This window comes from Rattus norvegicus, chromosome 2 (genome assembly GCF_021556685.1).
Source record: "Rattus norvegicus strain SHRSP/BbbUtx chromosome 2, alternate assembly SHRSP_T2T, whole genome shotgun sequence".
Taxonomy (NCBI): domain Eukaryota; kingdom Metazoa; phylum Chordata; class Mammalia; order Rodentia; family Muridae; genus Rattus; species Rattus norvegicus.
Genome location: NC_141535.1, coordinates 207,076,063 through 207,089,914, shown reverse-complemented (window position 1 = coordinate 207,089,914; position 13,852 = coordinate 207,076,063). Strand labels below are relative to the sequence as shown.

At 43.2% G+C, this 13,852-nt stretch overlaps 1 protein-coding gene across 1 annotated transcript in view; it reads left to right on the top strand.

Moving 5' to 3' along the window:
- Palmd (palmdelphin) overlaps nucleotides 1-13,603 on the top strand; it is a 49,348-nt gene extending 35,745 nt beyond the window's left edge. The window contains 5 exon segments of the mRNA NM_001025688.1: nucleotides 3,741-3,855; nucleotides 3,998-4,031; nucleotides 4,149-4,259; nucleotides 7,603-8,703; nucleotides 13,236-13,603. Of these exon segments, the coding sequence (NP_001020859.1) occupies nucleotides 3,741-3,855; nucleotides 3,998-4,031; nucleotides 4,149-4,259; nucleotides 7,603-8,703; nucleotides 13,236-13,279 (1,405 nt within the window). The 3' untranslated portion in view covers nucleotides 13,280-13,603.
- The last annotated feature ends 249 nt before the right edge of the window (nucleotides 13,604-13,852 follow it).

The window sequence follows — 13,852 nt, the reverse complement described above, 5'->3', positions numbered from 1 at the left end:
TGCTCCCTAGGGAGCATATTTTTATTCTCTGTACTCATCCATTGTCACAAACAACGTTTGTTTTAAAGACATCATCTCCAGGACAATGCTGTGGGCCCTCAATCCTGGTAATCTATTGTGCTTTTTATGAAATATTTTTCACATAGAAATATATATGTGCTTATACACACATATATGTGTTAAATGTATAATATACATGTAACTAGGTGTGTGTGTGCACATACAAACATATACACATGGACATATATGTATATTTACTAATGCAGGAGCTGGCAAAGTAAGGTCTAAAGTCCATCTAGCCTGACCTGTATTTTTATGAATGCAAAATAAGAATGTTTTACACACACACACACACACACACACACACACACCAGAAGTGTAATACAGCATAAATAATGGGGAAATAAATGAATGAATAACATAGACCATATGTAGACTATAAACCTGTAACATTTTACATCAGACCTTTCACAGAACAACTGTGCTGGCCGGTGTATCAAGCACTGTTTCCTGCTAGAATGTCAACCTCTCCAATTTTACTATCATATCAATACCATGTAGGATAGTTCCTGATACAGCAAGTATGCTAAATGAACAGTTTAATGTGCTCGCATGAATGAATGAAGACAAAGATGAGTCTCAGTGATTAGTCTAGGGTCACACAGGAAGTTGGCAGATGAAGCAGAATTCAAGCCTACATTTCTCTTCATTCCACAGTGGGGTCCCGAGAGGCTCCGTAGCCTTTGAATCTCCTTCATTTCTACCCAGGTTCCCCTTTACACCCTGTGGCTAACACACACATTGGGAGGAAACCCTTAAGTGGGTAGTGAAAGGAGACAAAGATAGGATGTGTTATGGAAAGCCTTGAGTGGGCTTTTCCTCTCAAGAATGGGCTTGGGCCTGCTACCTGCCACATTCAACTGGCTTTCAAAACCACTGTCTTTTCTAGCTTCACCTAACATCAAACAAAACAAGACAGGTATTATTATTCTCTCTGTGCTCATTTCGAAACTGAGGTTTTCGGAGGTTAAAGAAATTGACTATAATGTGTAGCAAAGACTACAGCATCCAGATCTACTGCTCTTAGTGGTTTCCCACCCTACCAGAGTAGAGCTGCACACATTTCATAATCCAGCACACATTTTACAATTCAGCTGAGGAGAAGATGGGACCTGGAGGAAATGTTTATAATGGCAGCCATCGTCTAAGAAGCCAGGGTTACTATAATTCACTTGAAGTTGTATGATGTTCAAGAAAACTCCCTCAGCTACAAATGACCTACAAATGCCCAGAGGCAGCATCAACATCAGACCCGGAATTAAAGCAATGAACAGAATGGCCAAGGCAATCACATCCTTGGATTTTTAAAGGTGAGACAGTGGCCTAAGAGTCTGGAGCAGCCAGGCCCATGACCATCTTCAAGAAGGAGGCCAAGCGAACTGACAATTATGTCAGCCGACATGAATATCCACAGCTGGTATCTCTTGGACCAGCTGTTATGTCAGATCAGGAGTCCTCCGAGGCCGCTGACTTTCGAGTTCAGTGTGGCTGGCAAAGACTACACGTGTTTCATGACTGGAAGAACCAGCCTTGGTGACTGCAGCTGTCAGGGTCTGTGGAATCATGCAGAGCAGAGGCTCCTGGAGTTCATCCAAATGCTGATATGAGTTCAGAGAATGTGTAACAGTCCACAAGTGTCTCTCTCTGCCAGTTCCTTTGTGCGTCATCAGGCTATACGCACCTACTATCACACCACAGAAAATGAGACCGTTAGACTAGGATTTTGTCCACTTGTCCATCTCTTCACCCTACTCAGAAAAGGACACAGTGCTCAAGGAGCTTAAAACGGTGTCGTTTCTGATGTTAGAACGTACAAGGGTCAGATGCGGTGCCACACACCTTTAATCTCAGCACTCAGGAGGCTGAGGCCAGCAGACATCCTCGAGCCCTAGGCCAGCATGGTCTTCACAGGGAGTCTCATACAGCAGGACAGTCAACTGCTACACAGTGAGACTATGTCTGGGCTTTTTTTAGGGATGGGGGTTGTTTGAGACAGGGTTTCTCTGTGCGTAGCCCTGGCTGTCCTGGAATTCACTCTGTAGACCAGACTGGCCTCAAACTCACGTCCCTCCCTCCCTGGTTTTGAAACCACATTGTTTGTACCTCAGGCTAGCCTCAAAGCTTCGGTCTTCCTGCCTCAGCCTCCAGAGCTCTGTAATCAAGCCTGTGCAGCCACCCTCAGCCTAGAGAGGCTCTTTATGAAATAAATTAGTCCGGTTTCTGTGGAAGCAACCTTAGCCATTGCAGCAAAGAAAAGGAGGCCAAAATCGAATGCTTCACTAACGTGCTACTTAGCCTTCTCATCCCTGTGACAAGTGAGCAAAGGATGTGTGGGGTCCACGGCTTGAGGAGAGGTAGTCTGAGGAGATGTAGTCTGAGGAGATGTAGTCTGAGGAGATGTAGTCTGAGGAGATATAGTCTGTAATGCCAAGGAGGGATAGAAGCAGGAGCAGCGGGCAACAGCTGATAACACTGAAGATGGGGGAGTGGGGCAGAGATAGACAGAGAGAGAGAGAGGGAGGGAGAAGGAGGGGGGAGGGCAGAGAAAGAGAGAGAGAGAGAGAGAGAGAGAGAGAGAGAGAGAGAGAGAGAGAGAGAGAGATTGGTACCCTGTGAGCTCTTTCATTTTTCCGTCTTTATTCGGTCTGGGTCCTCAGACCTTGCTATACTGGGCCTCTCCGTCTCAGTTAAATCTCCCCAGAATAACCCTCCCAAACAAGTCTGACAGTTTGCTCTATTAATGTCCTGGAGACTGATTTAATCCAATCTCATCAAAATTAACCTTGATATCTGAGAAGTCCCTGTGTAAAACTAAATAAAATAAAAGTAAGCAGACTTGGATTAAGAACTGTTCAAGTCAAGAATACCCTTAGGAGGGGATAGGGAAGCAAAGTTCAGAACAGAGGTTGAAGGAACACCCATTCAGAGCCTGCCCCACATGTGGCCCATACATATACAGCCACCAAACTAGATAAGATGGATGAAGCAAAGAAGTGCAGGCTGACAGGAACCAGATGTAGATCTCTCCTGAGAGACACAGCCAGAATACAGCAAATACAGAGGCGAATGCCAGCAGCAAACCACTGAACTGAGAATAGGACCCCCGTTGAAGGAATCTTAGAAAGAACTGGAAGAGCTTGAAGGGGCTTGAGACTCCATATGGACAACAATGCCAAGCAACCAGAGCTTCCAGGGACTAAGCCACTACCCAAAGACTACACATGGACTGACCCTGGGCTCCAACCTCATAGGTAGCAATGAATATCCTAGTAAGAGCACCAGTGGAAGGGGAAGCCCTGGGTCCTGCCAAGACTGAACCCACAGTGAACGTGATTGTTGGGGGGAGGGCAGTAATGGGGGAAGGATGGGGAGGGGAACACCCATAAAGAAGGGGAGGGGGAGGAGTTAGGAGGATGTTGGCCTGGAAACTGGAAAAAGGAATAACAATTGAAATGTAAATAAGAAATACCCAATTTAATAAAATGGGGGGAAGAAAAGAACTGTTCAAGTGTTGGAAACCTCTGGTGCATTAGGTACCTGATGTGAAACTGGGAGGCTCGACCATGCCACATGCTTGGCAGATGTCTCACTCCTAAGTCTGCATATGAGAAAGATCCATCTGAGACCCCTGTGTGTACTGCAGTCAGCATTAAGAAATCTATCCTTTTTTTTCACATCAGGCTTGAGAAAGAGATCCAAGATCTTGAAAAGGCAGAACTGCAAATCTCAGCCAATGAAGAGGTAATTCTAAAGAAGCTGAAGTCGATTGAGAGGACCACAGAAGACATAATAAGAGTGAGTGTACCTTAGCTGGAAACTACGATTCCCTCAAATGAACCCACAAACACTACACTTCATAATTCTCCAAAGTATTTCTATATGTGTATTTTTATTTTTATTTAAACTAAGTTCATCGTGGAAATCTTTTATCTTTCAGTCTGTGAAGGTGGAAAAGGAAGAAATCCCAGAAGGTATGTTTTTAAGAAGCCTGTTTCAGGTCGAAGTGAGGTAATTTTCATAAAATCACTGGCCTTGTTTCACCATTATAAATACCTTACATGTATTTTGAATTCATACCAACTTTACAGAGTCAATCGAGGATATCTATGCTAATATCCCTGACCTTCCAAGTTCCTACATACCTTCCCGATTAAGAAAGGAAAGAAATGAAGAGTCAGATGATGAACAAAACAGAAAAGGTATGTGAGAACCTGCGGTCAACAGCATGTTCATTTCAGGTGCCTTTAAGATGTGTGTGTGTGTGTGTGTGTGTGTGTGTGTGTGTGTCTGTGTGTCTGTGTCTGTGTCTGTGTCTGTGTGTCTGTGTGTGTGTGTCTGTGTGTGTGTGTGTCTGTGTGTGTGTGTGTCTGTGTGTGTGTCTGTGTGTACTGTCTATAGTATGTATATATGTATGTATGTATTGTATATGTTCTCTGTGTGTTGTATGTTATGTATTATGTATGTATCATATGTCTTATGTATGTATTGTATGTGTTATGTATGTATTATATGTGTTCTATGTATTTTGTATGTTATGAATGTATTATGTATGCATTGTATTATTGTGTATGTGTTGTATGTATTATGTATGTATGTGTGTATGTGTATCTTTGTGGTGTATGTGACTGTGGATGCACATGGGCCACAGTATTCATATAGATGTCAGAGAACAACTTTCAAGGGCCAGTTCTCCATTCCTCCTTTGTTTGAGGCAGGGGTTCTATTGCATCTGCCCATGTACAGCATACTGCAGGCTATCTCCTGCTATCAAACCAATTCTCCTGTCTCCGAGTCCCTTCTCACCTAAGAACAGGTAGATACCATCATATATGACTTACTTTTTTTTTTAAATGTTGGTTTCTCAGATTGAACTCAAGTCATCAGATGGCAAATGTTTTTACCCACTAAGTCATATCCTTGCCCCCCTCAATTTCAGGTTTTATTATAGTAAATCCTCACAACTTGGTTATGCTTCCACTTTAGGCAAAGGGCCATTGAACAAAGTTCCAGGGCTGTGGGACAGACCGTAGGGCTCCCACAGTTAGGGATAATGAAGGGGAGCATTTATTCCATGCATTTTGCTCCTGACCAAAATAGCCAGGAACAAGTAAGATGAGGCCTGAGATAGGCAAGAAACGCTTTAAAACTTCTCTGCTCAAAAATCTCGTCCAGTAGATATTGAGTAACTAAAATATTTTTAAGTGAAAAATGTCTTCTAGGGAAGGTTAGGCATTATTTATCTTCACGGGATAATGATTTTTCATAAAACAAATGCTTTAAAGCCTCTGGGAAAGTGAAGGTTTGGCCACAGAGGGAAACGTTGGATTTTAGAATTGAAGGAGAAGCTATTCTGTCTGCAGGGAGCAGCCTGTATTCGATCAACAGGCATTTAGTGAATAAATCCTATACCCCATGCTCACTTAGGTCATGGTAGGTGTTCACCAAATTAACCATTTAGGGAGTATGATGCAGAAAACTGGGGCAGAGATGTGAGGCAGGGATCTTGCAGATTTAATTGGCTACCCAGGGAAAACTACAAGACATCAGGCAACAGAGGAGACAAGAAATGCAAGATGAGCTATAGGAAAATAAACCAAATGCAAGCTCTGACGCATTCCAACTCTACAAAGAATGCTGTTCCCTCGCCTGTTAAAATTCCAGCCATGGAGCTCCTGCCTGGGCCATGAGACAGACTTCAACCCTCTGCACCTCCCATCCCCTCCATCCCCTGCCCCCGCCTTCGCCAGTCACCTCCGGTACAGTTCATGTTGCTCTATGTTAAGTCATCCATCTACTTAAAAGTGGTATTAAATTAGGACGATAAAAAGGAGGTGGCTGGAGGGAGGGGTCAGCAATTAAGAGCACCTGCTGCTCTTGCAGATGACCCGGGTTCAATTCCCAGCAGCCACGTGGCAGCTCACAAATATCTGTGGCCCAAGTTCCAGGGGATCTGAGGTCCTTCTCTAGCTTCCTTGGGGACCTGTCATATAAATGGTGCACAGATAGATATACATGCAGGCAAAATAGCCATACATATAAAATAAAGGGGTTTTTTTTCTTTAATTTTTAAAAAGAGCTGGGATTCTGCACAACTAGTGCCAGCCACGTCTTAGCTTCCTCCACACGGAGAAGACCTTAGAGTACTTTGCAGTGTCAGAGGACACCTGAGCTTCCAACAGCGTGTAGCTAAACAAATTACACACGTTACCTGCTGCAGCCTACACTGGGGGTTCTTCCTAAGTAAAGAGGGGAGAAGGGGTTGGGGATTTAACTCAGTGGTAGAGCACTTGCCTAGCAAGCGCAAGGCCCTGGGTTCGGTCCCCAGCTCCGAAAAAAAGAAAAAAGAAGAAAAAAAAAGAGGGGAGAGGTTCTCCTTAATAAATAAACGAAAGGGTGTAAGTCTGGCTGGTCACTTCTCTTGAGTGGAGAGAGGTATCTTTTGGTTCCCTGTGAAAATACCAACTCCATGGATCATTTCTCCTACTGACTCCTTCAAACTATTTTTCCAAGATGCTGCACTCCCTAAGGTACCATGTTATACAGAGTCGGTTGTCTCAGAATTGGTTGATAAAACCAGAAAAAAAATTAAAGATGGAGCGTGTGTGTGTGTGTGTGTGTGTGTGTGTGTGTGTGTGTGTGTAGGTGTGGGTGTGTGCTGTGTGTGTATGTGTGGTGTGTGTGTGGTGTGTGTGTGTGTGTGTGTGTGTGTGTGTGGGTGTGTGTGTGTGTGGGTGGATAGGTGTGTGTGTGTGTGTGGTGGGGGGCTGTGGGGGGGGGTGTGTGTGTGGGTGTGGGTATGTGTGTGGGTGTGGGGTGTGTGTGTGTGTGTGTGTGTGTGTGTGTGTGTGTGTGTGAGTACCACATTCATTCAGGTGCTCTCCAGGGGCCAGAAGGATTCAGATCCCCTGGATGTGGAGTTATAGAGGTTGTGGACCTCTTCACATGGGTGCCGGTAATGTAGCTCAGGCCTTTCTTGTAGAGTCATCTCTCCAGCACCCAAATCAGGAGGATTGGGGGATGGTTGGGGGTTTTGTTGCTTTGGTTTGTTTTTCTTTTTTTTTTATTGAATATTTTTCAAATGTTATCACCCTCCCAGTCTCCCCTCCTGAAACCCCCTATCCCATCCCCCATCCCCCTGCTTCTCTGAGGGTGCTCCCCCACCCACCCCTACCTCCCCACCCTGGCCTTCTCCTACACTGGGGCATCGAGCCTTCACAGGACCAAGGGCCTCTCCTCCCACTGATGTCCAACAAGGCCATCCTCTGCTACATATGGGGTTTGTTTTAATTTTTTGAGACAGGGTTTCTCTGTGTAGCCCCGGCTATCCTAGAACTTGCTCTGTAGACCAGACTGGCCTTGAACTCACAGGGATTCACCTGCCTCTGCCTCCTGAGTGCTGGGATCAAAGGTGTGTGCCACCAGCAGTGGGTTAGAAGTTTTTAAATATCATATAAAAGACTGTCAAAGGGTGTAAGAGTAAACAAATTCTTTTATAAGAGAAAGGGGGAGGCTAAACCGTGTGTTAAATTTGTCTTTTAACAGCTTTGTATGCCATGGAAATTAAAGTTGAAAAAGATTTGAAGACTGGAGAGAGCGTGGTTCTGTCTTCAATACCTCTCCCATCCGATGACTTTAAAAGCACAGGAATAAAGGTGTATGAGGACCGGCAGAAATCAGTCTACGCAGTCAGCTCCAATCAGAACACAGCCTACAATGGCACTGATGGCCTCGCACCAGTCGAAGTGGAAGATCTCCTGAGACAAGCCTCCGAGAGGAACTCTAAATCACCCACAGAGTACCATGAGCCCGTGTATGCCAATCCGTTTTGCAGGCCTATGACCCCACAGAGAGAAAGAGTAATAAGCCCTGGACCAAATTCTCAAGAAAGGATGGTAATGATGAAAGCTAACGGACTGGACCACCATGAAAGCGAATCTGTGCACGGTATGACCGACGGGCTTTCCGAGAGGAGAAGCAACGGTCTGGCTCATACCAGCCCCACTCGGCCAACACCTCAGCCCCGATCAAAGGTTCAGCAAGTGGAAGAGATGGTCCACACCCAGCAAAAGAGGATGCCAAGTCCTTGGGAAGAATCTAGCATCAGGCAGAACGAATATGAAGTTTCTCCGAGGACGGAACTGAGCCCCAGCAGAGCCAGCCCTGGGAAATCAGGACCCCAGTGTTCTTCACCCATTTGCCAGGAGGAGGCAGACGTCAGATATAACATCGTTCATTCTCTGCCTCCTGATGTGGATGACACAGAACCTGTAACGATGATTTTCATGGGGTACCAGCAGGCAGATGAGAATGAGGAAGAAAAGAAGCTTCTGACAGGCTACGACGGGGTCATCCATGCCGAGCTGGTCGTGATTGATGACGAGGCGGAGGATGATGAAGGACAGGCTGAGAAGCCATCCTACCATCCCGTAGCTCCCTGTAGTCAGGTTTACCAGCCAGCTAAACCAACCCCACTTCCTAGGAAGAGATCGGAAGTTAGCCCTCATGAAAACACAAACCATAAATCTCCCCACAAAAATTCCATATCTCTGAAAGAGCAAGAAGAGCGCTTAGGCAGCCCTGCCCGGCACTCTCCCCTGGGTGTTCCAGGAGCTGGAGATGGGACTGAGGATCCTTCTTTAACAGGTAATAAAAATGACAAGGCATGCCACTGCTGCTTACTCATGTGACAGTCTTCTCTGTTAATGAATGCTCTGACTTGCAGCGCCTGTGACCACCTCAGAAACTAATACGCACTGGACAGCTTTTATTAACGCTGATCCGAATTACTATCAGCCCAGCAAAGTAAGTCACACCAAACGATAACAAAAGTGGAAACTCCGTCTTGCTTGGTTTTAATATTGCATTTGGCTGCCTTTAGCTACTGGAAATGTGTCTTCTGGGAGGGAGCAATACCATATGTGAAAAAATTGGGGTCGCTAATGAATGTGCTGATCATCAGAGACAGACTTTTCGCAGCAGAATCCAATGACAACTACTGTCTTGTGCCTCTCTGTGACTTACATTTTACACATAAGTTAACAAGTAGCCTTAATTTTACAAGGAAATAGAAGACACATGCTATTTTCTTTGCCTTTTATTACTCTGCTATATATCCTTTCTCTACACTTTTATAGGTTTATTAACCTTGGTTCTTTAATTTTCTACACTTTAAAAATTTTATCTTGCATCATCTACGACTCAATTTTTCATGGTCTTCTCCAACTTGGTGTAGTTTTTTTTTTCTCTTTTCTATATAGCTGCATTTCACAATCTCTGTGACTTTTTATGGCTTTGTATCTAGAGCTATTTTAACATTGAATGAAAAGTAACTGTAACACTTTTTCTACAAGCTGACAGCTCCTCGATTTCAAATTCCTTCTTATCGCTCAGATATAGAGAACTGTTCTCATTTATAGAAAAAATGAATAAGGATCTGACAAAAACAATTAAAATATCTGGGTTTATCTTAGCTAAAATCTAAGTCAAATTACTCAAATGCACAGGTTCTAAACGTTAGCAATCGAAAGTAATTTTAAATGTTACTAATTGAAGAATAACCATTAAAAAGCAATAGCTATTAAGTACCAGTCATCCAAGCAAGTAGAGCCTGGTAGGTTTGTAGCAGTGTGTCAGGACCTGTACAATCCAAAATACTTCTTCCTCATAAGCCCAACCTTGTTTTGCTAATAACACCATGATAAGAATATTCTTCCATTCTTTTAAATCCTTAAGTTAGGTGAGCCCATCATAAGTTTAATCAGGAAATCTGAAGGATTTCTATGCTCTTGGGAAATGTTCCCTCATGTGTCTGCCTCAGAATCTAGAGTAATGTTCCCCCACAACGGGGAGCTGCAGATACTAAATTCCTTTCATTTTGGAGAATTGGCTTTGTTTGCTGGACAAACGTTTCCTTTGAATTTTAAGAAATGTTCGTTATTAAAACAATGCGTGTAACGTAGAGAAAGGGGTCACTCTATTTATGGTCTGAAGTATTGGCATGATCCCACTGTAAAGGAAAACAAAAACAAAAACTCCCTGTTTTGATGCTGGATTCTAGCCAGCGCCTTCAAACACCCCCTACCCCTTCTTCCCTAACCACATTAACACATTTACCCCAAGAAAAATGACAGGAAGTGACTAACATTTCCAGACAACACTAATCATGCTACTGAAATAAAATTGTGAAAACAGGAAAACCTATTAACAATACAAAGTCTTGTGCTATCAAACTAAGTATCTTGTGAAGAGAATGCTTCAAATTCCTTACCCTTCACTGTGATATTCTAATACATCTCTGCCTTCCAATACACCACAGAGATTACAGAGTAGGGAGCGTAGTTTGAATGAGTTTTAAAAATAAAGACAATGCTTCAGGGGCCGACTATGTACACTGAGAACATAACTACCTATGTACTTCCACTTCACAAGTACATTGTACTTCTCAGCATCAAATACACACATACATGCATACATACATACATACATACATATGTACATGCATACAATACATACACATATACATAGAGAGAGAGAGAAATGCAACAATTCTTAAAGACCCACAATTTAAGTCAATCCTTTATTATAGTTCAGAATTCCTATTAAATACTAATGGTTATGGTAGACTCAATTAGGAATTGTCTGTTTTCATTTGTTGTAAATATGCTTATCAAAATCTATCTCAAGAGCCATCCTTAGGAATGGGGAAGATAGCCCAATGGGTAAGAGCACTTATTCTACAAAATAGGGACATGAGTTTGAATTCCAAGCACCCATATAAAAATGTCTGTAACACCACCATTGCAGGACCAGACATAGGCAGATCCAGCAGTCCACTGGCCACCCAGTCTAGCCTCAAGGATAAGTTTCTGCTTCAGGGAAAGACTCTGTTCCCAGGCAACAAGGCATGGTTACTAGATAAGGCCACCTGATGTCCTGTTTTGGCCTCCTGTGTGCAGCATACATTCAGTTCATGCATCAAACACACACACACACACACACACACACACACACACAGAGAGAGAGAGAGAGAGAGAGAGAGAGAGAGAGGGAGAGGGAGAGGGAGAGAGAGAGAGAGAGAGAGAGAGAGAGAGAGAGAGAGAGAGATTCTCACTTGAAAAAGAAATGGATGCAAGTGGAAACTAGTCCAGCATGGATAGTCTAACAACAGTATATTTTAGTAAAATTTTAAACACTGTGAAACACAACAGAAATGTTTAGGTAATCTTATGTCTATCTGCTAGTCTAAGCATGATGTGGCCCAGACACACCCACTATTATATGGCTTCAGTAAGCTTCCCATGAGATCACAGTACCCCCAACCACAGAGACTACATGGCTTGCTTTCTTTAACAGACCTCACACACCCATTCTTGTTCCAGCTCAGCTCTGTGAGATGCAGATACTAAGTTCTTGATGTCAGAGAGAGATCAATGGTACTTTGGGATGAAGAGGCAGAATAGCTTAAGCTCTGGAGCGTTCACACACAATTGATTCAGAAACGACCAGTAGGGATCAAGGGAGACGAAGCGTGAAACACAAATCCCTCTCCCACCAAGTTTAAGCAGCTAAAACTGTGTCTGTGTGGTTGGAGGAAATCAAGACTGGAATCAGAGAGGAGCAGAAAAGCGTGGTCAAGAGGAGAACTGAGGGCACACTATTCAGGGGAGCATTCTTGTACTGACTGGGCATGCTCTCCCTCCACACTTCTACCTGGAATTAATACTGCCAAAGGCTTGGAGAAAGGGATCCTAGCACTGACTTCACTGCATGGCCTTGGCCCCGGGGAGGACTCTAAGGACTCTCAAGACGGAGTATAACTGTAGGGAACAGGGTTTTATCCCTACCTTAAGACAGACCTTTAAGCAATCCCTTATCCCTGCTTGCTCTCAGCATTGGTAATGCAAGGGGCCACATAACCCAAGAGCAGCCTCTCATGAAGCCTTGCCTCCTGCCTGTTCTGCTGTGGGACTGCAGGTTCCTGCTCAGAGGTTACCGCCCAGAAGCTTCCAGCAACAGAGCCCACCCATCCTGCTGACTGAGCAAAGGAAATTCTCTCAAAACAGCCTGAACACAAAGGATTAGTCTTGGTCTTGCAGTTAGAAGTGACTTTCCTTGTCACTTTCTAGTGAAAGCAATGCTTTTAACCTCATCTCAGGGGGAGCATAGCAATGAAAATGACCCCATGACAGTGGCAAGTCCCAATGCCTTCTCATATTTTTGTAAAAGGCCTTCTGAAGATAGGACAATTGCTCTGGTTGATGGGTAACTAATGTTTGGCACAGAAATGGAAAAAACATGTCTTCTTTTATTGTTTCATTGAGACAAAATTGTACAATTAGCTAAATGGCCACTTCTTTGGTCAATTTATACATAAATGTAATATTACATAATTAATATGATCATTTGCTCAATGCCTTGAAAGCATCTTACAACATTTGGAACATGACAAGGCAGCTATACTCAAAGACCCTCAGTAAAAGTCATAACACCAGAACGCCAAATGAGTATGAATTCCACCACATCTTGAAAGTGCTTCTTCATCCGTAGAACCCACTCAAAGATACACCTGCCATTCAAAAGCATAATTAGACACTCATTTAATCTATAGATTTGTTCCTCATCGCTGCATATCCAAAGATCAGAGAGCCTCTGGACACCCAAGCTTAATAATACTTTTTTAATTTTAATCATGAATCATATTGTAAGTATGAGTATCTTTTTGTTTAGTAGTACAAAGCTAAGGATATGGACAAAAGACAGACATTGACGTAAAGGAATACATATATGTGTGTGTATGTATATATATACATATACATATAATATACATATACATATATGTGTATATGTATATATATACATATATATACATATACATATATGTGTGTGTGTGCTGATAGTGCAAATGCACACCATCAGCCTGTACTGTGTTTGCTCTGCTCATTTCTCTGACCTTTGTAGACATAGGCTCCTCCCTGTTCTGAACCTACACCTGCCCTAAGTTAACCATAGTTCATTGTCTCTGCTGTCTCTTTACGCTACTAAAACAATGCTCACGCTGTTGGATAAAACCATCTGAGGTATGTCCTAAACTTTCCTGCCTTCTATGAAATGGTCATTTAGAGTAAAAACTGTGATTCTTTTATAACTTGCACTTTTTTTTTTACTTTAATCTACAGCTTTAAGGATAAGAATGGCCAAGCTGGGGAAAAAGGTGATCTGAGAGCCATTGTGCCCACCAGAGTAACCTCTGAAGAAGAAGCCAAGAAATGCCTGAAAACGTCTCTTCTGAATACTTTGATTTCTTGTTCTTAAAGTCCAAAACTATATAATTATACCCGTAGTAAGCCACATAAATAAATAGTAGTCATTATTTGTGGGGAGAAAATCCCCACCCCAAAAAAGCTGAGGACGACAAATGCTAACTTTTCCAGTTACTTGACATGACTCAGTGGGGTCAGGGGAACCAGTATATTTTTATTGTGTTGATACCAAAGCGTTTCTAATAAGAGCTTGTTAAATTTAAGAATAAAGTTATTTAAAATACCTTGACTGTCTTAACTGATGTCGTAATGTCACTGATGCAAAAATCATACAGAGGTGCACCTCATCCCAAGAGACATCCACTGTCCACACTGACACACACGCACGCTCCTGCCAAGGATCGATTCAGATGGCTCAGTCGAGACTCTAGAGAGCTTGCACACATCCACAAGGAGCATAGAACAACTGTGCTTCTGCTCCGCGTGTGCCCGGGTCAGTTATCTTGCTAAAGCACAAGATGTTCCAGAAGACA